This window comes from Vanellus vanellus (assembly GCF_965231255.1).
Source record: "Vanellus vanellus genome assembly, chromosome: 18".
Classification (NCBI taxonomy): domain Eukaryota; kingdom Metazoa; phylum Chordata; class Aves; order Charadriiformes; family Charadriidae; genus Vanellus; species Vanellus vanellus.
Window position 1 is genome coordinate 9,820,118 of NC_138923.1, and position 22,323 is coordinate 9,842,440.

The 22,323-nt window shown below is 56.3% G+C and overlaps 1 protein-coding gene across 3 annotated transcripts; it reads right to left on the reverse strand.

Moving 5' to 3' along the window:
- Window positions 1–1,195: 1,195 nt before the first annotated feature.
- EGFL7 (EGF like domain multiple 7) lies at window positions 1,196–20,588 on the reverse strand. 3 transcript variants are annotated; one of them, XM_082492487.1, is made up of 10 exons: window positions 20,420–20,588; window positions 15,542–15,610; window positions 9,533–9,718; window positions 7,685–7,807; window positions 7,358–7,470; window positions 6,518–6,613; window positions 4,917–5,081; window positions 3,989–4,053; window positions 3,466–3,628; window positions 1,196–1,476 (listed from the first exon to the last, which is right to left on the reverse strand). In XM_082492487.1, exons 3-10 carry the CDS (start codon window positions 9,610–9,612, stop codon window positions 1,454–1,456), a joined length of 828 nt encoding a protein of 275 aa, XP_082348613.1. In that variant the 5' UTR covers window positions 9,613–9,718; window positions 15,542–15,610; window positions 20,420–20,588; the 3' UTR covers window positions 1,196–1,453. The 3 variants fall into 3 exon arrangements, with proteins under 3 accessions (XP_082348613.1, XP_082348611.1, XP_082348612.1); XM_082492485.1 differs by lacking the exon at window positions 1,196–1,476 and having other exon boundaries at window positions 3,304–3,628; XM_082492486.1 differs by lacking the exons at window positions 1,196–1,476; window positions 20,420–20,588 and adding an exon at window positions 17,648–17,834 and having other exon boundaries at window positions 3,304–3,628.
- Window positions 20,589–22,323: the final 1,735 nt, after the last annotated feature.

Sequence of the window (22,323 nt, forward strand, 5' to 3'; positions counted from 1 at the left end):
GACTGAAGGGAATGGCAATGTCCTTTTCCTCACCCTGTGTCCCACAGGCAGAAGGGCTGTGCTTCTGCGCCCCAGCCTCACGCTGAGCCACAGCCTGAACTAGGAGGACAAATGCCTGCAGGGGCCTGTCACAGGGAAGAAGAAGGTGGCACCTGTGTGGATGGGAGCCTGTGTCAAAGCAGAGCACTGGAGCAAGCACCTTCCCAGCCAGTAACCATACCACAGCCTCGGTGTGTGCAGCAGGAGGGTTTATTTTGGCACAACCCCTGCAGCACCCTGTTGCCCATATGTCAAGCTGCTCCTCCTGCAGCGACACTCTAGGCAAGTGTTGTACCAGGTCGGTCACGTCTGCTCTGCTGTACCGCTGTCCTTGGGCTTGAGTAAACAGTGTTGGGGGGAGGTAGGGACATGTGCTGTGGGCTGACAGTGCAGCGGCTGTCAAGTCCAGGAGAGACTGGCCATGGTGACAGCCGGTGCTCCTGCCAGTGTCAACACGTGGGTGTGCCAGGCCTCGGTCCCCAGTCCAGGCATGGAGAGAGAGGACTGTCCCTCCCTCCTTGGCCTCACCCTGTTGGCACTACTAAATGGCACAGGTTTGTGCCTGTCTGCTCGGTGCTATTGATGGGAGTGTTGCGGGGAAAGGTTTTCTATTAAAGCAAGTAAAAAAACCAGACCCTGCACCTTCAGGCCCACGTAAAAGCCTCATCCTTGTTACTGCTCTGTAGGGCCCAGGGATGGTGCAGAGGACTGTGAGCAGGAGCAGGTCATTTCAGAGCAAGCTGCTGTAGTTGCCATGTTCAGAAGCGGTGAAGCACCAGCCCACCTCCAGCACCTGAGGAGGGAGGCTGGTCCTAGAGAGCAGAACAGAAGCTGCAGGGATGGGGACCCACTTCCTGTACCCAACCAGCGCAGTACCTTTGCAGGGACCAGTTGTGCCCATCCCCTGCTGTGACACCTGGCTTGGGGCTGTCCCCGCAGCCACAAGTCCTTTTTGACCATAGTCCTGCAAATGCAGGACTTGCCTGCACCTTCTTTGGGTGGGAGCATGGAGGGCAGCCGTCCCGCCTGGGCTGGGGCTGTGCTCCTCTGGGAGGTGATTTCCCAGGGTAATGCCAAGGAAAAGCCAGGCAAAGCTGAGCACCACACAGCTTCACATACCGCCAGTCTCTGGCACAGCCTGACAGGCACTAACGGCATGAGGTAAGGCATTTATTTTCTGCCACTCCAGAAGGAAGGGGGTGAGATGCTGAGCGCTCAGAGTCCAGTTTAGTAGCAACTGCATGACCTTTGATAAGGTGAGTTGGAAAAGAAAATGGAGACACTGATGGGAAACCAGCCTTCTGCTGCCCTGTGCCTTCCTGTAGCTGATGTGGCTTCATCCTCACCCTGAGGCTGGAGAATGAGATTAGAGCTACGGATGCACTCTGCTTGCTCCAATTCCTCGGGTGCTCGGCTAGAGTTCATTCTTGCAGGAACCTGAGAAGATGAAAAACAAACAAAAAAACCAATCCAGCAATGTTGTTAGCTTGGGTTTGGTTTGTCTCTTTTCCCCAAGAAGGATAATGTTGACTTCAACATCTGTGACTGTCACCCACACTTGCTACTTTCCCTTTGCCAAACACCCCCAGGCTGGCTCTGTCCCGATGCATTTGGGACCGTCACCCTCTCCTCCCTGGCATGCCGCAGTCCTCGACAGCCTCAGCTGAGCACGGGCAGTCCTGTGCAAAGCGTCCCCAGGAGGCGGGAAAGGCAGTGACAATAGCAGTGGCTGCTCCAGGACAGGAGGCTGTGACATGCAGCCAGTGGCTCTGTGTGACAGTAATTGGAAGCAGGCACTGCTGGTCACCAAAGTCCCCAGTGCCTGGGGAGGGGACTGCGTCGGGTGTCTGTGGCACAGCTACGTGCTGTTGCGAGTCTGTTGTGCCACTGACTGGCTGTAAGTGTCACAGCCCAGCACGGACACGTCCTGTGCTGAGCTGGGGTAATTCAGACTTACAGGGGCTCAGATGGTTATGGCTTAAAGAGATGTGAGCTTGTGCCTTCGCTGGTGGTTTAAGGAAAAGAAAATGATTTTTAGTCCTTGCACACATACCCATGGGGCAGACAACTGGAGGGTGCAGTTGTATCTTTGTACTCAGTTGTGGAATGCTTTGCAAGGCACAGAAAGTGGATGGCTACTAAACTCTGCATGGGATGCCCTGCAAGCCCCTGTGCTTCCTGGGGCACAAAAAGACGGTCTTCTGTCCTCCAGGGACTTTCAAGACGATGAGAGGAACAAAAACAAGTTTTGCTTGCCAGAACAGGCTTGGCAGAAGTTAGTTTCAGGACTTCGGAGTCAACCCTTGGAATAAATCCATGCTACCTTGTGATACTGCTCACATTCCTCCGTGCTGTCACTAATAATACGTGCAGGGCAATACTAGGAAACTGTCTGCTGGAGTGGAACACTCCGTGGTTCTGATGAGTACCCCTTTCTGAGATGTTTTTTAAGTGTCTATTTGCAGCTACTTAGTCTTCAGACAAGTCCTTTGAAGTCTTTTATATCTAAGCCATTACTGCAGGCAGTGAACTGGGACCCGCTTTGCCCTGAAACGGTTTCCCCTTAAGTCTTTCCAAGCACCCTCTGCCCTGAGCACTGGGCTGCTGCTGCGCACCAGCTCCTGAGCCAGCCGGGCCATGCCTAGTTTCTGGGTGTGTTTGACTGATTTAATGGGAAAACGAGCTGCAAAGAGCTGCCTATCAAAATAGCGTTCACGTGGTTTGTGCTGTACTCAATCGAGCCGCAGAGCTCCGGGGAGAGCGCTGCACACACCTCAGGGACCCGAGGGGACGCTGCCCTGCTCAGCGGTGCCGTGGGGGAGCACACCAGGCAGGACCCCCCGCCTACGGCCGTTTCACACACGACAGCTCTTGCCAGTGTCTCTTCTTCAGAGTTCGCTACTCAGGAGACCCTCTCTGGTCCAGTGCTTGGCAAAGGACTGGTCTGTAGACTTCAAAAAGAAATGCCTAAAACTTCCCAGGCTCGTAAATCTGCCAACTTCTGCACGCTCCCTAAACTTTCCTGATTGACTCTTTGGACTGTTAATTTCCTAAGAGTTGAGGTTTCTTTTCTAAGTTATAATGGTACCGGAAGGGAACACAGCTGGTGAGGGCGCTGATTGCGAGACGACCCACCACTCATAGTGGGCCCCCTCTGCTTCTGTCCCAGAGCTGCATTTCCACGTGCCAATCTTATGATTTTTGGCTGCTACAAGGACAGTCAGATGGCGCAGCCATAGAAACAGCTTTGAAATGAAGCTAATGGGCTGTTTGTGTTCATCTTTTATTAATTACAGGCTGCTGAGCTTGAGGGAGATATAGATTAATAGTGGCATATGTGTTACTGATCCCGCTGGCCGCATCTGCTCACCATGGCCAGTGTGAATGGAGCGAAGTACTTCAACCCTGCTTTTTCCAGGCACTTACATGTCTCCAGCCGCTCCTCAAGGAAGGAGATCTGTTCGCTCAGGGAGTCGATTCTGTCCAGTTGCTGGAGGGAGTGGGACAGCCGGCTGATGGGGTCTGTGCCGACGTCCTCTGGCGCAGATGGCATAAGGTTGTGGAAGGGGGCGAGCACCAACTGGAGTTTCTACAGGGAGAAGGGGAACGGTGAGCATGTCCTCCCGAGCCACGAGGACCACCCGGTGGGACGTAGCACGCTGCCTGCCAGGGTACACCCCACCGGGGCGGCACGCTGGCCGGCTCGCGGGACTTTGGTAATGTTCAAAGAGCCGCCGGGCTGTAAGAACTGCTGCGTGGGCACTGCCGGCAGCGTGGAGCACAGCTGGGATTGCTGCGGCGGGAGGCCAGCAGGATGTTAAAAATAGAGCCGGGGCAGAGGGAAACCCTGGCTGCGAACAGCCCGGGGTGGGAGCTGGCTGAGCGTGGCCTCGAGCCATGACGGGGCAGTGAGGGCAGGACAGGGCAGAGGTGTGTGCTGAAAGCTCACCTGCTCCAGCGCTTCCACTCTGCTCTTCAGGTCGTTCATTTCTTCCTTCATTTCACTGGGGGGACCTGAAAAAGCAACCGAGAAAAAGTCAGTTAGTAAAAGCCTATTGCCCGAGGTGGGGAGAGACATTGCTGCAGGGCTCAGGCCAAGCTCTGCTGCTTTTCGCTCCCCTCCCGGTGAGCCCCCAGGGTCTGCGCCGCTGGGACCAGCCCCCAGAGCATCGATTGGATCCAACGCCTGCTGCAAGCACTGGCATCTAATCCTGTTGCTAACGCGCACAAGTCTCTCCTTGCTGCTGGAGTACCTGCAACAAAGCGGGGAATTTTTCAGGCAGTGGGGTGATGCTTAAAGGATAAGACATCTGGTGAAGCCTGGCCTTTCGTGCCCGTGTTGTCAGATTAGTTAGCACCTGAGTCTGCCCCGTCCCATGGTGGGCACAAAGCCTTGTCCATGCTTAGGGCCCTGGACAGGGGATAAAGGCTCTTCCAGGCGTTTCCCGCATGATGCCCGTGCCGGCCACAGCGCATTATTACTCACGGTACGAGTTTGAAGTGTCACAGCGCGTACCAAAAGTAATAATGGACCGTCACCAGCGGCGCCCACCATTCCTCGTGGCTCTGGACTTGCCCTGAGGGAAGGATGATGACAATGATGGAGAGAAGAGCTGCATCCCGACCACCGCACGCCACAGATGGCCTCTGTCACCCTTGCAGATGGAGAAGTGGCTGGATTTGTGCGCGGGGAGGTTGTTTGGGTGGTAGAGGGACTCCTGGGTCACTGGGAATAAAGGTGAGGAGTTCTGGCTGTCTTCCCCTCTCCTGTCTCTTGCCACTCTGCCTCCAGCCGCCCTGTGATGCTGAGTGTAAATCCCAGCTTTCCTCGAAGGCCACGAGCAGCCGGGGCTGTCCTGCAACAGGGGACAGGTTACCTGCTTGGCTGAAGGTTTCTGGCTCGGGGGCTGTCACCAAGGGCTGGCAGGCCTTGTCATCGGCAGCGAGGCTGAAGCCGTCCCGGCAGGCGCAGCGGTAGCTCCCGGCCACGTTGATGCAGAGCTGATGGCACCCGTGGCTCTGGCCGGCACACTCATCCACGTCTGAAACCACAGGTAGGGCTCAGTGAGGACAGCGGTGCTGAGGAGGTGCTTACTGGGGCATGGACCGCTCAGCCCCGCAAGCCGGGGTCCTGCTCCCCCTGCTAGAGCCGTGCGGGCTCACACGGGGCGGGATGCGATGGGACCCCAGATGGAGCTGGCGTTTGTGCAGGGCACAGCTCTGGGTGCTCTCAGCACTGCAGGGTGCGCGCACAAGACACACCAGCGCCTCAGACAGCCTTTCCTCCTGCACCCGGCTGGAGTCAACCTGGGCAAACACCGAGGGGGACCTGGCGTCCTCCCCTCCGCCCGCTCCCCCTCCACAAAGCCACCAGAAACAAAAGCTGTGGGCAGAAATGTCCCTGCTCTGGCCAGGCGGGCGCAGGCAGCGCTCGGCTCTCATCCTGGATTTACGGCCGGGGTTTTGGTTCCAGCCAGCCGTGGCGAGGAGCTATCAGCCTTTCAAGTGTGTACAAAACTCAGTAACCTCTCCTCACACGGGGGAGTTATTAAAGCTGTTCCCACAAAGCAAAATGAGCTGAACCGCTTCCCACGCCCGGGCGAATCTGTTTTAGGCAGTGGGAAAATCCTTTTCCCCCTCTGTGCTGGAGCCAGAGCTGTCAGCGATGTGCTCAGCCCTGCCTGGCCCAGCGTGGGTCAATGCCACACGCTCCTCCTCTGCTTTACAGGAGGGTGGAAAGTTGGGGAACGCCATGGCAGGGGTTTGCACCACGCTGGTGTGCTGGGGTCTGCAGAGCACTGCTGCTCTCCACGCTGGCTGATCTCCCTGCGCTCTGGCAAGAAGCATCAGGCTGCTCTCATGCTGGAGAGGAGCTCAGTGCCTGGAGATCGCCAGGCTTTCCCTCCACCCCCGGATATTTTTGGTTTACAGATTGTGTCTCTGCAGTAAATGGGCGTCTTGGTTTACAGCAAGAGTTTACAAAGGTTTGGAGATACACAATCTCTGGCTGACTCCACAAGTGTAACGGCTGCTCTGCAGAAAGCCTTTAGCCTTCAGACATGGCAGAGTACAGCCTCTGCTCACGCTGACCCAGCACGGAGCAGCAGCGGAGAGAAAATGGGGATGCCAAGGTTGTACGTGAGGGCTGGGAGCACCAGGGCAGCCAAAGGGAGATCAGAGCTCCCCTGGGAGCTGAGCTTCCAGTCCTTTCCTGGCCAGACCATCAGGCATCGCTGCCCTGGAGCAACACATGTCACTATGAACGCGTGTGTCCGTGTGGAGGGGTAACACTCTGGTTCCCTTCTGTGGTCTGAGTAGCACCAGGCATGTGCCAAGGCTTGGTGAGGAGCCATGGAGCCGGTCCCTGTCACCTACCAAGGGGTTGGTCTGTGGGCAAAGGACTTCCTGAGCCCCATGGCAGTCCCGCTACTCCCCAGAGAAGCTCAGGGAGCCCGGAGGGGAGCAGCGTGGCCGGTACCTGTCTGGCAGGTTCGCCCCATCCAGCCGGGCGGGCAGGCGCATCTGTCGGGGAAGGCGCAGCTCCCACCGTTCTGGCACGGCACCCAGCAGAGAGCTGCGGGACCAAACACAAGCACAGCATCACCGGGCAGCTCTGGGGGTCCTGAGCTCCCTCCCCCTGCCACCGGCATTGCGTGCGCACACACAGTGCACACACACACACACCCCACAAAACAAACGCCAGCACCAGCCCGGGGCTGGGATGCTCTGCCCCAGCCCCAGAGTGGTGGAGTTGAGCTGACTGGGGTGCAGAGGGCACAGGACGGGTGGGATGACCAGGACCATGGTTTTGCAGCCCGGAAAGAGGTGGAGGCGCCTGTAGCCGGCACAGCCGGCAGGGAGGAGGGCCGAGGGGCAGCGCAGGCCCTGGGAGACCCCCAGCGCTGCGCTCTGAGCTCATCTGGGGACGGAGAAGCTGCTGATGTTTTGCATTTGTTTTGTGCTGTACATCACGATTGCCTCTTGAAAGCATTTCTCTTCCATTACTGCTGATTTATATGGAAAGGACTTACTTGTTTTATTTATCCTCTGGTAACTATAAAGTTAATAAGCGATCCCAGAGGAAAAAGGCCTGCGAGACAGCAGAGAAAGGCTGGGAATTAATCAGAAATTGAACCGCATTTTGTTGCAACGCTGAAAATTTACGTGCTTTCCTACAGGGAGAATCCGCCTGACAGACAGAGTGCCGGTAAATGAGCGAGCTGGCTGCCGGGGCCTCATCCAGGGGCCCGAGCTACCCGGCCCATGGGGACCGGAGGAAGGGCGAGCGCTGGCCCCAGGGGGCACAGCAGCCTCTTACCTCTGTTGCAGCTGAGCGCGTGGCTGTTAGCTCTGCTCCAGCCGGGACAGCACGAGGCCACGGGCTGGGGCAGCTGCCTGTACGCCTGCCGGTAGGCAACCCTGTAGATAGTCCTGCAACACAAAGATGGGGCTGAGCTGGGTGACTGAGAATCCACCCCAAACCCCTCATCCCGCTCCCATGCCAGTGGGTCAGACCTGGGAGCTCCTTCCCCACGGATCGAGGCAGGACTCCCCCCTTTTGCAGCCCCCACGGGTCGCTGCCTCGCTGGGACGGGTCCGGCTCCCTCGGAGGGACCAGGGCCGTGGTGCGGGCGGGTGCCCTCACCTGTAGGTGCTGCAGAGGCGGTGGCCCCGGCAGGTGGTGAGGTAGGGCTGGTAGACGGGCTGGACGTGGGACTCGGTGTAGGCGGCCGCCCGGCTCTCCGGTGCCGTGGCACAGACTCTGCGGCTGCGGAGAGGGGAGCAGGTCAGCCACCGCCTAAAAACCAACCCGCCGCTTCTCCCTTCGGGGCAAAGGGGCTCCACCGATTTACACCAGCTCAGGCCACGGCCTGACAGTCCCCCTCTACAGAGGGCTATTTAAATGGCAGTGGCTAATTGCCCGAGTGACCCGGCAGGGTACTTCAAGCTGTTTTGGGGCAGCGACACAAAGCTGGAGCACTGCGGGCTGCCCAGGCGCTTCCTCCCCAGCCCCTGCGCGAAGGCACTGACACCTCCTCGTCCACTCACCCCGGCACAGTCCCTCCGCCCTGGGAGAGCGGTCGGGGCCCACATTTAGGGGGGATTTACTCAAAGCAGTTCTCCTTCCATTCACCGCCTCCCTTCCCTTAAAATCACTCACTTTCTGGGTGGAATTTTCCCTTCTGAGACTTTCGCACTCCTGAAACGGATGCCCCTGTGGTCACCAAGAAATTAATGATTTCACGGGAAGGGTCAGGCTCCCCACAAAAAGGTAGAGGCCAGAGGAAAGTCACCTTCCAGTCTTCTCAAGATAACTGCGATCCAGACAAAAACGTTCCCAAGGTTAACAGCCAAAGCGGTCCGGGTTAAAGATTCTTTTTTTTTTCTTTCCAACATTTTCCAGCCCAAGCAGGTCAGTCCCACTGAGGAACTCGTCTACTTGTCTTAGCCTCCCAGCCCAATTAGAAACTAGAATAAAAAGCCTGGGAATTAGCACGGACATCAGATGGCTTCCATTAACTCCAGAAAACTCCTCTCAGCCTCACTGATTAATGCTATAGAAGATGCAATTTTGAAACGGCAATTGTTTGCTTTGCAAAATTTAGAATAAAGCTATAGCTGCAGCCTGTGCGTGCAAGCAAGGAATCCAGCCCGTGCTTTTAGTCATCACCAGAACGCAAAAGGTTTCACACTAGAGGAGACTATTTCAATGTAAAAACAAACTTTGTAGAAAATGTGAGCTCTATCTGGGGGGTGGGCCTTGAGCTCGAGCTCCTTTTGGCTGGGGAAGAAACTGGGGCAGCGAGCTCCGGGCTTCCTCCGACCCCGCGGGAGCCGAGCTGCACCTGCCCAGGCTGTGCTGGGATCCAGGGCGCCGTGTCGGACCCGTCTCCCGGAAAGGGAAGGGGAATTGCTGGACTGGGCTTGCAGGACCACGACTGCAGCCGCCGCAGCAGCCCAGGGAGCACAGGGCACGGCAGGCAACAACCCACCGGGGCTTTCCATGCCTGTTTTCCCTGGACCGTGCAACCTCCCAGAGCTGGGAGGCTGCATCCTCCTTTGATGGCTCATTTGCCCAGCTCGATTGGCATGATAGCAAGATTGCGGGCGTATTTTTGTGCAAGGATGTGCTTGAAAGAGACAATAATAATTCACAAACAGTTCAGGGCCCGTTTAGCTTTTGACTCTCCCAGACAAAAAGCCCAGAGTGTCTTTGTGTCCCCTGCATGGAGCTAAACGGAGCCAGGGCATTTTCTCTGAGAGGTTTTTTTCACTTCAGTGACAAAGCAAACACCAGCGAAGGGCTACGGAGCCCCGGCTGCCCCAGGAGGACTCAGCTGAGCCTTTTCCCACCTCCTCGCCGCTCCGGCGAGCTGCCCAGGCACGTGCGGCCGGCTGGCAGAACGGGGAGAGAACATCACCCAGAGAGGACGGGCCTCGCCGTGGCGTGCAGACAGGCACACCCGGGATTTGCAGGCAAAAAGGGGCTTACCCTGCCCGGGCAAAGCCGCCCGTGCTGGTCACACTGAGGATGAAGAGGAGTCCCGAGAGGAGGCAGCCGATGCGGTGCATGTCCTGTCTCTCCTGCGGCGCCCTGGGCTGTGCGGCACAACCGAGTCTCGCTCTTTGGTGGGAAGCGCTGGCTCCTACCGCATGTCTCACCCTTCAGCCGGGAACCCTGCAACCGAGAGAAGAGCAGTGTGAACACACGGCATCTGTCCCCGGCTGGTGACATCTGACGGAGCCATAGGGACAGGGCCAGCCACTGTTCCCAGGGGGTCAAGGGGATGGCACCGGGTGTGCACAGACCCTCCGAGGGCAGCGCAAGGGGCTGGGGCAGAAGCACACTTGCTGGTAACAGAGCAGTGTGACAACCCAAAGCACAGGGGAAGAGGGGACACGAGGGACCCGTGAACCCCTCGCAAGGAGAGAGCTCCTCCGGGAGCAAACCCGCTTTGCCCCACTCAAGTCACTGGTGTGGCAGTGTTTTACCCCGGGGGGACGACTGGCCTGGCACGCAGAAGACGGTCTCACGGTACCAGGGGCCACACTGTCACTTGTTGAATGGCAGGGAAGGGACCTGTGTCTCATGAAACACACCGCCAGCTCCAGAGAAGGAGGGCAAAACAATGGCCCGTAATTTCTTAATCCATACAGCATTGTAAAGCTGCATTTTCCCACCACATAACACACTGAAATCTGATCTTCTTCTCTTTAAAATACAAGTTCTCGCCAGAGAAAAGTGCTGTAAGGGCCATATGTACCATCTGTGGAGTCAGTACTAACCAAGTCATGAATAAAGAGGCTTTGATTTTCCATCAGAGGACAAATATGAAACAAGGCGGAAGAAGGTCAATAACAATATCTAATTTAAACAAAACAGTTGGCCTCCGGATGGCAGCAGTTAAAGGAGGAAGACATAAAGAAACCCACCTTAAATATATGCCAATTAAAGAAAGAATCAATCTTTCTGATTAAACCTTGAGAAAGGAATGGCTTTATGGGGAGGCAAAACAAAATGAAACCTTCTGAAACTGCAAATACGGTAAGCTGCAAACAAATTTTCTGAAATCACGGGTTGATGCGGGTTTGGGGATTGCAGGTTCATCCCCAAACGCCTTCTGGACAATTCCTAACTCTGAAACAAGTTGTTGGGGATAACTGGCACAACCATCCCAGATCTATAGACCCCGCAGGTCTCAAAGCCCTTCTCCAAGGCACTCAGTATCATCTTTGCCTTTGAGCAGGTGAAGAAACTGAGGCACGGAGAGATGCAGACCCTTACCTGGAGATAAACCAGCCTGGTGCCTTCCTGCCCCTTAACACCAAAGGCCTGTGCGTGTTCCCATGCAGTGCTAGCGCCCAGCGAGGCGGACGGACGGCTGAGCAGCCCCTTCCCCTCCTCCCCCAGCCGGGGACTCGGCTCAGTCCACGCGTGGGGCGCACGGCTCTGCCTGGCTGAGCAACAGGGAGGTTTAGTGTCACAGCAAATCGACCGTATCGCTATAAATCGCCATCGGGACCTCACTCAGTCCCTGAATTGAGTGGTACTGCTGAAGCTGAAGGTCAGGATGGCAATGTGTCCACCCTGCTCCTATAGGCATACAAGCTATTCCCATGGAGCTGCAGCCCAGCAGGGAACTGCAGATGCCCATGCACATCTTAACCTCTGTACAAGCCCAGCTTTGAGGGTGTAAGAAGGATTTTGGTGATATAAAGCCTGTAGTCCTCCATTCTCCTCCAAATATAGCAATACATTTCATTTTCTGATGATTTATATACGGTATCTCCACCATCAGGAAACCAAATCTTGGTTGACCCACAGGGAAGTTTTAAAAAAACAGTGAAGAAACCTTCTTTCTCCTCAGTCCTCCCAGAGACATCCCAGGGACACTAGTGTACAGACACACTAAATCCCCACCATTCAGCCAGCCAGCTTTTCCCAGGGCTATACTGGGACACATATTTTCCTTACAATCACAGATCCCCAGACTAGCAGTGCTTCTCCAGAAGTCTGTAAGTCAAACTCTGCCAACCATCTCCATCCTCCCACAGGATTCCCGTGACTGCCATGGGAGCTTTCCCCATGGGGAAGGCAAGAAACGCAGGGCACAAGCCTAAAATATAGATGGCTTGTTTTTTCACTTTGAAATAGAGCAGCATTGCCCTGCCTCAAGTGGCCAGAATATCCCTCTGGGTCATAAATTTATGGTTGCTTCATACCAGAAAAAGTTTCAAAAGTGGAAAATATAATAGTCCATACTTGTCTTTTCTATGAGTTTATGAAAATCAGCCTCTTTAAAGCCACTGAAGATCCTCCAACCTGTTGCCACCACCTATTCTAATGCTCTTTTAAAGCACATAACTTAAGGAAAATCTTTTCATGATTAAGAAAAAAAGATACGTTTTTTTTTTGTCACTGCCTTTCTAGCCTCTCAAATGAAGAGGTGAAGCCCCATGGTCTGGCAAGTGAAACTATGTGGGTGCATCTGAGCTTCTGCTGTTTCAAGGGGCAGCAAATTCTCCTCGGCTGGCCACGTGCTCCTGTGAGTCTGGGGGGTCCCTCTCCCGCCAGCCAGAAACATTTCCGTAACCCTCCGGTCTCCGCTTGCATAACCCACCACGGCAACGAACTGGAATATACAACCCTCCGTGTGGGCGAGCAGTGCTTTGGCCAGCTCTGCCCATGAAACCCAGGCTAAACCTCCAGCTGATGGCAGCAGTAGGAATTGGGGGCTGTCTGCAAAGTGGTGCGAGAGAATCTGGTCCCTCAAGAGGATGCTATCACCCTCACGAGAACGCAACAGCTGCACTTTTTCAAACAGCCTGGCCTGGTTCTGCAGGTGAAACCACTGCTCCCAACTGCGCGCTGGACCTGCTCTGTGCCCTTAGAGCCAAACCTTCCCGGAGAGGGTCAGCATCAGCAGCAGGGAGATGGATTTTTCCCTTACAACCACCTCCAGCTGTTCCCTGCGCAGGCTGGCGGGCAGGCACGGCAGAGCGCAGGCACAGGGATGCGGGCGCGATGGAGCAGGGCATGGGGACGCGGGCACGACGGAGCTGGACACGGGGATGGGGACACCACGGAGCAGGGCACGGGGATGGGGATACCGGCGAGCAGGTCGCAGGGATGGGGACACTGCGGAGCAGGGCACGGGGATGGGGATGGGGACACCGGGAAGTAGGTCGCAGGGACGGGGACGCTGCGGAGCCAGCGGCGGGGTACGGATGGCAGCGTGCAGCGGGGCGCAGGGACACGGGTACCGCGGCACCGGGCGCAGGGATGCTCACCCCGGCCCGCAGCAGGCCGAGCCCCGCTCCCCCGGGCGCTGCACCCCCCGGGGCAGACGGAGAAACCCCGGGGGCACCTCCCGGGCCGCTCACCCCACCCCCCCCACCGGCCTTGCCGGGACCCCCGGGCGCCCCCGCTGCGGCAGCGTGTTCCGCTCCGCGAAACGCCACCCCCCCACCCCCCCTTCCCGCCCGGCTCCCCCCGTCCCTCCCCGCCGGAGGATGCGGCCGCCCCCCCCCCCCCCCGGCCGTACCGAGCCCCCGGGCGGCGCCCGCCGGGACTCACCGGTGGCGGTGCCGGAGCCGCGGAGTCGCCGCCGCGCCGCGGCCCCCCGCGCATTTCCTCCCCCGGCCCGAGCCGGTCCCTCCGCCCCGGCCCAATGAGCTCCCGGCGGGGAGGAAAGCGGAGCCTCCCGGCCGGGGGGGAAGCGCCGGGGCCCGGGGAGCCTCCGCCTGCCCCCGCCCCGCCGGCCCCCGCCGGCCGCCACCTGCCCCCGCGCCCCCGCGCCCCCGCCGAGGCGTCCCGGTTCCCCGGGGGACGTGCAGGGAACAGGGCAGGACCCCCCCAGAGAAACCTGGTCCTGGGGGGACATGCAGGGACGGGGTAGGACCCCCGGAGAAGCCTGGTCCTGGGTGGACATGCAGGGACAGGGTAGGACCCCCCAAGAAGCCTGGTACTGGGGGGACGTGCAGGGACAGGGTAGGACCCCCGGAGAAGCCTGGTCGGCGGGGGATGTGCAGGGACAGGGTAGGACCCCCCCCAAGAAGCCTGGTACTGGGGGGACGTGCAGGGACAGGGTAGGACGCCCCCAAGAAGCCTGGTACTGGGGGGACGTGCAGGGACAGGGTAGGACCCCCGGAGAAGCCTGGTCGGGGGGGGATGTGCAGGGACAGGGTAGGACCCCCCCAAGAAGCCTGGTACTGGGGGGACGTGCAAGGACAAGGCAGGACCCTCCAGAGATGCACGGCCCCAGGAGGACACGCAGGGACAGGGCAGGACCCCCCGGAGAAGCCCAGTCCAGAGTGGGGGAATATGCGGCTGTTGTGCCCCATATGTTGTCGCTGCCACACTGACCCCGATGGAGACGGGATTGCGGGGGATCCCTGCCCCGGCGTTGATGTGGAGCCGTACCTGCAGGCTCCCTAGGGCAGGCCGAGCCCGTTTCTGCACGCCCCGCACTACGACACAAGGTCCCCGGCCCCCCCCCAGACCAGGGGAGGAATGGCAGGAGAGGGAGATCCCAGCCCAGCCCCCAGCCCCACGCCAGGGGGTATTCAGACTCGCAGGTGAAATGGTCCATCACCAAATTTATTTCTCTTTGCCAAAAATAAAATTTCATAGAAATTGGCCAAAAAAAATATTTAAATTACTATAGCTGGTTCTACAGTCCCCAAGAGGACATGTAATTATAAAATGAGACTTCACCTTCCCTTAGGTTAGAGACCTAACACAGATCCATGGCCTCCCACCGTGCCCCGTTAATCCCCCTGAGCTTATTAAAACAGCGAAGCCCTCCAGAAGCAGGCGATGAACTGCCGGGACAGGGAGGCTGGTTCCCAGCAAGCCCTAAAGGATGCTTACGGGATCCCTTGGACACCCCCCCAGCCGTGGAGCAGCGGCGTGAGGATTGACCCAAAGAGATGCCCAAATTCCACACGCAGACCCACGCAGGGCGCAGCTCCGCCGGCTTTCCGACACCTGCCCCGGGACGGATCAGGCAGGCCGATCCCCCAGCTGCCTGCAGGCTTCTTGGGTTAAATGCCCGGTTATTTATCAAAGAAAATTCTGCAGTTCACTTTGTGCCAAACTGCCGCTTGTTTTGTCTACATTTTTCTCTGGGAAATTAGAGCACAGAGTCTTATTGTTTTTCAAATGACTTAGGCGCCTGCCCGTGCACAGAACCAGCCTTAAAGATAGCAGGGGTCTGATGTGCAAATGAAAGGCAGGATACAACCCCCTGGGAATATTTGTTCCCATTAAGCTTTGCAATTTTTTTCTGAAAGCATGTAGGCATTGAAAGGAAATATTTACCAGTTAAACAACAATGGCTCCAAAAGAGCAACTGAGATCCTGTCCCCTCTATTTCCTCATGGGTACGCTGAGGCTGCTGACAGAACCTGGAGCTCTCTCAGGTCATCCTGCACCCTCCGGGGAAGCTGATGGGTGCTAGATCAGCTGGCGTGGGGCTCTCAGGTGAACCCGTGTAAAAGGAGCATAAACCGCTTTGTCGAGATCCTCCCTGGGGAAGGGAGCAGAGCAGCGGGGAATCAGCTCTGGGATGTGCTGGTGAAGATGGGAGCTCTGTTGCCAGGGTGGACGGAGCCCACGGGAGACAGGATCCCTCCCAGCAGCAAGGGAAAGGCTAGCTGATGCTGGTGGAAGCACAGCTCCGCGTTACACAGCATCTCACATGGCACAAACAGGTTTGCTCGCTCTGCCTGGATCCAGCCTACCTCTGGGGAATGATTTCAGCTCACTTAATCTCATAAGCGCGAAGCACAGGCAACTTTTCCCAAGAGCCTCAAAGGGACGGTAATTATCTTATTATGCAGAGAGTGTTACTGTTTTTTCTGGTGTATGGGGGAGATGAACAGAGCCTGATACTCAACTTCTCTAATAATTGCAAAATGCATTTGGAAGCCAATGGAAAGCTTCTCCATCTGGCCATACTGAAAGCACAGGATCTAATTTCGCGGCCGAGATGCTCACCTTATCCGTGGTGCTCTGTCATTTGTCCTGGGCGGGGATCCTTTCCTTATAGACCATCTTGGTTTCTTACTGTCAAAATCAAAAAAGCCCACTGTTACACTCCCCTTGTCATGCAGGCAGAGGTCAGTGATGCAGCCCGTGCCCAGGACAGACCCCGGTGGGGGCTTCCCTGGATGCTCCCAAAAGTCCCTGCGGAGTGGGGTGGAGGATGAACGCAGGATCTTGGCCACAGAGTACCTGTGTCTGGCATTGGCACTGAACTCACACCGCAAAGGCTCGCTGGACACCGTGATGGCAGTGATAGGGCATGGGAGCCCCATCCCTTCTCTCCTGGGAGCTGTTTCAGGAGCATCCTATGGGTCCCAGTCCTCCCCTCTCTCACACGAGCTTGCAGTATAATAGCTCACCTTGCTGTGACCCTGGTGGGAAAGGCCAGGCAGACCCACGGTGCCTTTGCACCCTTTGGGGTTTGAGCAGGCAGGGATATGAGCAAGGGCTGAGCAGAGCAGAAGCCCTGGTTCCACCTAATGCAGCACTGGGGCTTCACTGAACACCGAGCTGTCCCCTCCAGCAGTCTCCCCGGAGCCCAAGGATGGGATTTTCCAAGAACCTGAGAGAACAGGGTGCCCTGTTCCTGCTGACACTCTCCTGGGTGCATCCAAGTTCCCTTACACTGATGTGTGATCCCATCTGCTGTACCCCACCACTATATTTTACCACCTTCAGTACCTACACACGCTTATTTAAGGGCAAAGACACCTAACTGCTCAGGCAACCTCTGCACAAGTGCCCGGGTCCAACGTGTAAATTTGATGGTGTAAAAGGGGATGGACTTGTTGACACCCAGCGTCCCACAGGGCACTCAGCTCCTTGCGAGACAATGACACCCAGTGCCGGACTAAGCACACCGCCGCCGTTCAGGGTCTCCATTAGAGCCTTCTCAGCCATTAGACAATTATTCCCTAAGTGCTTTGCAGCATTTTAAAATTCTGTGAGTATTTTAATTGAAAAATGTTTGCTTTTCAGTTCCATTTACTGAGTCAAATCTTTGCTCAAGCAAGTACCCATGTCAGCTGCTTAAGAACTGCATATAACACATTAAAAGAGCATTTAATCCTCCACTCTTAGGGAGGGTTCGGTGTCTTATATGCTAATACTCATTATGCTGGGAGGAAATCCCCCAGGACACTGCCTGGCAAAGTTCCCTTGAAAGCAGAGGAGTGATGCCAGTGCAGAGTGGGGGAAGATCAGATCTGTTGGCTCTGTTAATATCATCGTGATGAGCTCCTGACAAAGGCACTAAGGGATTTTGGCTCCTGACTGCAGGTCTCTCTGAATTTGAAGTCCTCCCTGGACTGGCGTTTTACATGTTTCCTCCAAAGCTTTCTCCCTTGCACACTAGAAGCGTACTCCCACGACATCTAATATTAATGCTTGTCTCCAGGCCAAGAAAGAAATGTTTCTGCCCAACCTCCCTCTTAGATTTAACAATGTCGAAATCTCCTTGTCTCCCACTGGTTTTACCACCAGTGTGAGCTACGAGGCACGCTGAGCGCTGGCCCAGAGCAGGTCTCAGGCCAAGCACCGGGCTGGCTGCGAAGGTGAGATTTTCACCCACCTCCCCCTTTCCTACAGCATGTCCCGCTGACCTGCCAGGCACACCGCACTCGCCCGGGCAGCAGCACCAGATCCAACATTTCCCTGGGAGCCTCCGTGGTGGATTGAGGGCTGGAGGTGTGGGCTGGGCTTCCAGCCGGACCCCTGCGCGGTGGGCGAGCTCGGAGGGTGTGAGGGTGTCTGGGGCTGGGGTGGGGGAACTCAACTTTGCTGTGGCTCTGCAGGCATGAAAAAGGAATGATTAAAAGAGGAGAATTAACTGTAGATGAGCACTAAGGTCTCACACCAGGGACCCTCTCTTAAGAGAGGAGTGGTTACAGCCCATCACAGTAAATGGGACATGCCTGAGGACACGAGCGCTTCCCCAGATTGGGGCCAGAGGTGCTGAAGTGGCAGATGGAGATAGATGGATGGGGAGACAGACAGAAGAGTGACACACATACAGATGCAAAACTTTTTAGCTACTACAAGCCATGGCTGACCCCATACCTGCTGTGTACAATGGGCTCTCGCTGGCCTCCGCAGGGGTCTTGCACAGAACTGGAAGCACTTGCTAAAGCAATAGGAGGTTTTGGTGCTTCTGAAAAAGGGGGAACAGCTTCTCCTGTTTTAGGACAAACTCTTCCGCTCAGGCTTTTCATAAGGCTGTTTGTAAACTTCACACTTAAGTTTAGGCGTTGGAGCAGTCCCTCTTCTGCAGAGCTCTGTAAGGAAAACGACCTCCCACTATTCTATTATGTCCCATATTGTTCTCAGTTGCGTCAGCTGCAGACCAGTTATCTCAGTGGAAATCTAGAGGAGTCCATTGATGTCAGTGGGATCAAAGCAGGTCAGACCAAGAAAAGTCCTTGGCCCATAGCTCTTAGTCTGTCGTCACCAGTTGCCCAGTGCTATGCATATTATGACTGAGATCTGATTCCCACAAAGTGATTTTTTTTTTTGCCCGAGTAAAGACTTTGCAAGCATTAAGTGTCTCAGGATTGGTATGACTTAAGGCAACCATAGAGACATGCAGCTGTAGCTGTGCAAAAGCAAACACGTGAACAGGGCGCCATCCTGTAGCCACGTTTATTTTCTCTTATGTGCACACAGATGAGTTCTTATTTACATTTAGAGGAGGCAGTAATGGCTGCTGCGTAAAAGCGGGGAAATGATTCATCTCACCCAGGAATAAACTGAATTTCGCGGCTTTCTGTGACATTTCCCTGGCAAAAAGTGGCATTAGTCAGCAGGGAATGCCCCCCTCCCCCCAACTCCCTGCCGTTCCCCTCTGCGTTTTCCCAGTGAATGAGTCCCTGAGAAGCGCGCGGGAAGTGTGGTGGGAATAGCTGTGAGTTGCGTGCATGGTTCAGTCCCTTCGTCACGGCCATCCCAGCGAGCAGCTCAGGACACAGCATTTCGCACAAGATTGTTTTTTGCTCTGATTATCCTTCTCTATCAGGAGAAAGTCTCCAGCTCCAGAACCCTGCACTAAGCGGAGCTCCTCTGCAGTCACCTCCCAGGCTACGGGCAGGAGGGGAATCCAAGGATTCACTTTGGGAGAGAGGACAGAGAGTGAAATTACATTCCTGATCATCCTCTTCTGTTTGCAGAGACCCCGTCTTTTTCTTTCTCTGCCTCATCTGAAACCTCAAGTTAAATCTTCCCTTGTTTCATCGTGCCCTTCTGCTGCTGGTGTGAGTGTGAGTCAGGTTCGTTTACTCTAATTTGTTGCAGTTTGTAAATCTGTCTCCCCAGAGCCAGCCCCATCTGCAGCAGCAGTCTGGGAAATGGCTCAAATGAGCCTACAGCCCAGATTCAATTTCTCTTCCTTACCTCTAGGGAAACTTGTGCAGAGCTGGTAGTTTAACAGCATAGAGGGGGACTAACTCAATCGACAGAATGAATGCTGGATCACAGGGAATAACATTCAAAATCTGCCAGAGCAGAGTCGGTGTTTGCTGCTGCTACCCGGAGGAGAGGCGGATTTTTGAGGAGGGTCAGGGTCCAGCCACCGCACCTGGGCTTCTGTCTTGCACAGCTTCCCAAGTGGTGGCAGAGCATCCCGATCTGCTTTTAAATTAATTTTATCTTTGATGAAGCCTTGTTATTTCTTTTTATGTTTGATTCTCTGCCCGGTGAATTGCTTCCGTAAATGTTAGACCTTGGGAAGAAGTATGCCGGGTTATTTCAACCGAGAGCCATTCACTGGCATGGTCCTGCTCCATATTCCCACACAGCCAGCCACTGCCTGGGTATCCCAGCTTCTCCTACCCACAGCCAGCCTTTTACCCCAAAACACCCCAGCTGCCTCACTGAAAGCCTCCCGCCTGCACTCTGGAATGCCACAGATTAGGACGGCAGGACCCACAGGTCTGCCGGTAGCTGAAAACGGATAGCGTGCAAATCACCCAGCTCCACGGTTATAAATCCGAGAGGCTTTGCTGAGCTCCCGGCATGCAAACACCGGCACGCTCCAGGCTCGGCCGGTAGCCAGTGCAAGCCCCGGGTCTGGGTGAGAGCAGGGACAGTCCCTGCCTGCAGCCCCATCCAGCCCCTCGTCCTGCCCCTGTCTGGGGACCGAACTCTGCGGCAGCACAGGCGGAGAGCAGATTCACCAACAATCGCAGCGGTGCCGCTCGCTCTCGGCGATGCTGCAGGCTGTGCAGAGGGGAGAGAGAGTGGACGGGGGGAGTGTGGGTGGAAGGATGGACAGTGTGGCGTTGTGTCGGAGGTGTTCAGAGAACAGGCCGGTGGAAAAAGAGAATGACTTATGGAAAGAAAAGAAAAGAGATTTGCTAAGAATTTCCAGATATCTTGCAGGTATTTGTGCAAGTGTTTGCAGCCTTCCTCTACATGCACAAGAGGTAAAATTTACCCTCCGAGTTCCCCGCTCTTGGAAAACAGTCTGAGTGCCAGTGGGGTGAATTAAAAATAATAGTGCTGCAGGTTGGGCTCTGCTCTGAGCAAACCGGCGCTGGAGACACTCCTCAGCTCAGCACGTGCGTGGCTGACAGCGGAGCCAGCCTCGCCGGGCGCAGCCGAAGGATGCTTTAAAAATATCATTTGCTCAGGTGACCCTTTGCCAGCACTGTGTGTTCAACCAGCCACGGAGGCTCCCGCCATCGTCTCTGTCTGAGCTGGAGCAAAAGCCCACCTGGACCCCGTGGAGTCTGGCCTGGCGAGGACACACTCCCGCTGCCCCCAGCGCCAGCTCCCCATCCCGTCCCGTCCCATCCACCTCATCCCTGCCATGGCGACAGCCATGGGCTCATACGGTACCTGCGGCGCCCTGCTGTCCCCCGCCGCGCCGGGAGCAGCCCCGCCACTGTGCTCCCCGATGGCTCCCGGTGGCCATCCCCGCCTGGCCACCCCGGGTCTGGCGGGCCTGGACACCCGCCTGGCGCCCCCGGCATGGCCAGCAGCCGGCCGCGCACAGGCAGGAGGTGGCTGCTGAGGTGGAAGGGCGGCTTTTTATGCTTTTCTTCCTGTATAAATCAGGCCGAGGATGGACAATCCCAGACAGGACTTCCTGTGTGTGTTGTGCGCTGATAACGGGCGCCACGAGGAGAACAAACACGGCCGCCCCGCTCCCGGAGGAGGAGAGGGGCCGCACCCCCACTCCGTGCCCACCGGGGACAGCCACGAGGTGCTGACAGGGAGAGGTGGCAGCCATGCGTCCCCGGGGACACGGGGAGGGAGAGGGCCGCCCGGCCACGCTCCCCGCCTGCACCTCACACCAGGCCTAAGATGGCTGCTGCCTGCTGCTCTCCCGCCTCACTGGCATGGGGCACATTTCGGCAGCCCCCACCACAGCCACCCCTCATTCCACCACAGAGGGGTGAGTGGGGGGCTGTGAGGGTCCCTGCAGCACCGGGGCCTCCCTCACAGTCTGTGCTAAGCACGGCGGGGGCAGCCATCTTCTCAAGAGGGGACCATGTTGGCGTTAGGCGCCAGTGGAGCATGTCCTGGGGTATTTGCGACCCCACGAAATTTGGGTTACAATAAAGGCGTCAGTCAGTTTGTTGGATGCCTTGTCACCCTTGTCACACTGTCCCTGTGTCGGGAAAGAGTGAGGTATGGGCAGTTTGGGCCACTAAACCTGCAGGACATCACCCAGCAAAGATGGCATCTTCAGCATTGGGCAGCAGAGAGAGGCATGGAAAGGACTGCCCTGGCTCTGTAATTTTCAAGGCCATTCTGGTGCAAAGCTGATTGTGATTTCAAATTTAATATATGTGTATGTGTGACCACCTTGGTTCTGGGTAGCCAAAGGAGGTATAGTACACTTTTTAATTGGAACTTGAAACTTTGATCCAGACTTTATGCTAAAAGGAGACATTTTGGAACACAAGGTCCATGGAGGTGGTAATTCTGTCCTGATTCTCTCAGAGGACACGACCAGGCCACCAAGCGAGCGGCCCCATGGCTGCCAGGCTGTCGCTACCTGCTGCTGCTGCTGTGGGCAGTGAGACCCCCACGGCAGTCCATACGCTTTCCTCCTGTCCCGGCAGAGCGCATGGCACGGGTCTGGGGACGCGTGTTGCTGGGGGCTCCCCCGGAGCCCATGTCCCAGGGACATGGACGCTATTCACGTCCCCAGCTCGCGCCGCACAAGCATGGGTCCTCCCGGTGTGGGCAGTGCAGAGCGCTTGTGCGCAGGCTTACAGTGAGCGCAGGCTTACTCCCACCCTTATTCAGCAAAATATTACACTGGGCAAGTCCCCTGGGAGTTGCAAAATATTCCTGTGTTTATTTACATAAATGCATGGCTAAAGAAAGACCCCACTTGTTTTCCTTGGCAGACAGGTTTTTAAAGGCTGTTTTCTGCCGCCCATCATTCTCTCCAGCAATAGGTGATTTCATACGGCGCGCTGCTTGCTGCGAGCGCTGCCGGCTGATGGATGCCCTGGGACTGCGTCTGTCCCAGGGAGTCTCTTCTAGGCACAAGCGCGTGTTTGTGCTCAGTTGTGCATGAAATACTGTGTGTGTTTGTGTGTGCATGCTACATTAACCTGTAGGGTGAATGTTTTTGTGCTCAGTGCTGAGCTGAGTCTTAAGCAGCAGCTCCCTGTGGAAAGTTACAGGGCTTGCACGGACAGCACACGCTGCCAGCGAGAAGAGGTACCGCAGGATGCTCCCTTCAGGTCAGCGATGCTGGACACTGGAAACTCAGGTCCAGAGCT

Excerpts from the sequence above, each read along its gene's own strand:
- EGFL7 (XM_082492485.1), bottom strand. The coding sequence starts at position 9,612 with ATGCACCGCATCGGCTGCCTCCTCTCGGGACTCCTCTTCATCCTCAGT. Across the intron at positions 7,808-9,532 it reads GGCGGCTTTGCCCGGGCAGG|CCGCAGAGTCTGTGCCACGG; the intron begins GTAAGCCCCTTT and ends CCCTCTCCGCAG. Across the intron at positions 3,629-3,988 it reads GAGTGGAAGCGCTGGAGCAG|AAACTCCAGTTGGTGCTCGC; the intron begins GTGAGCTTTCAG and ends TTCTCCCTGTAG.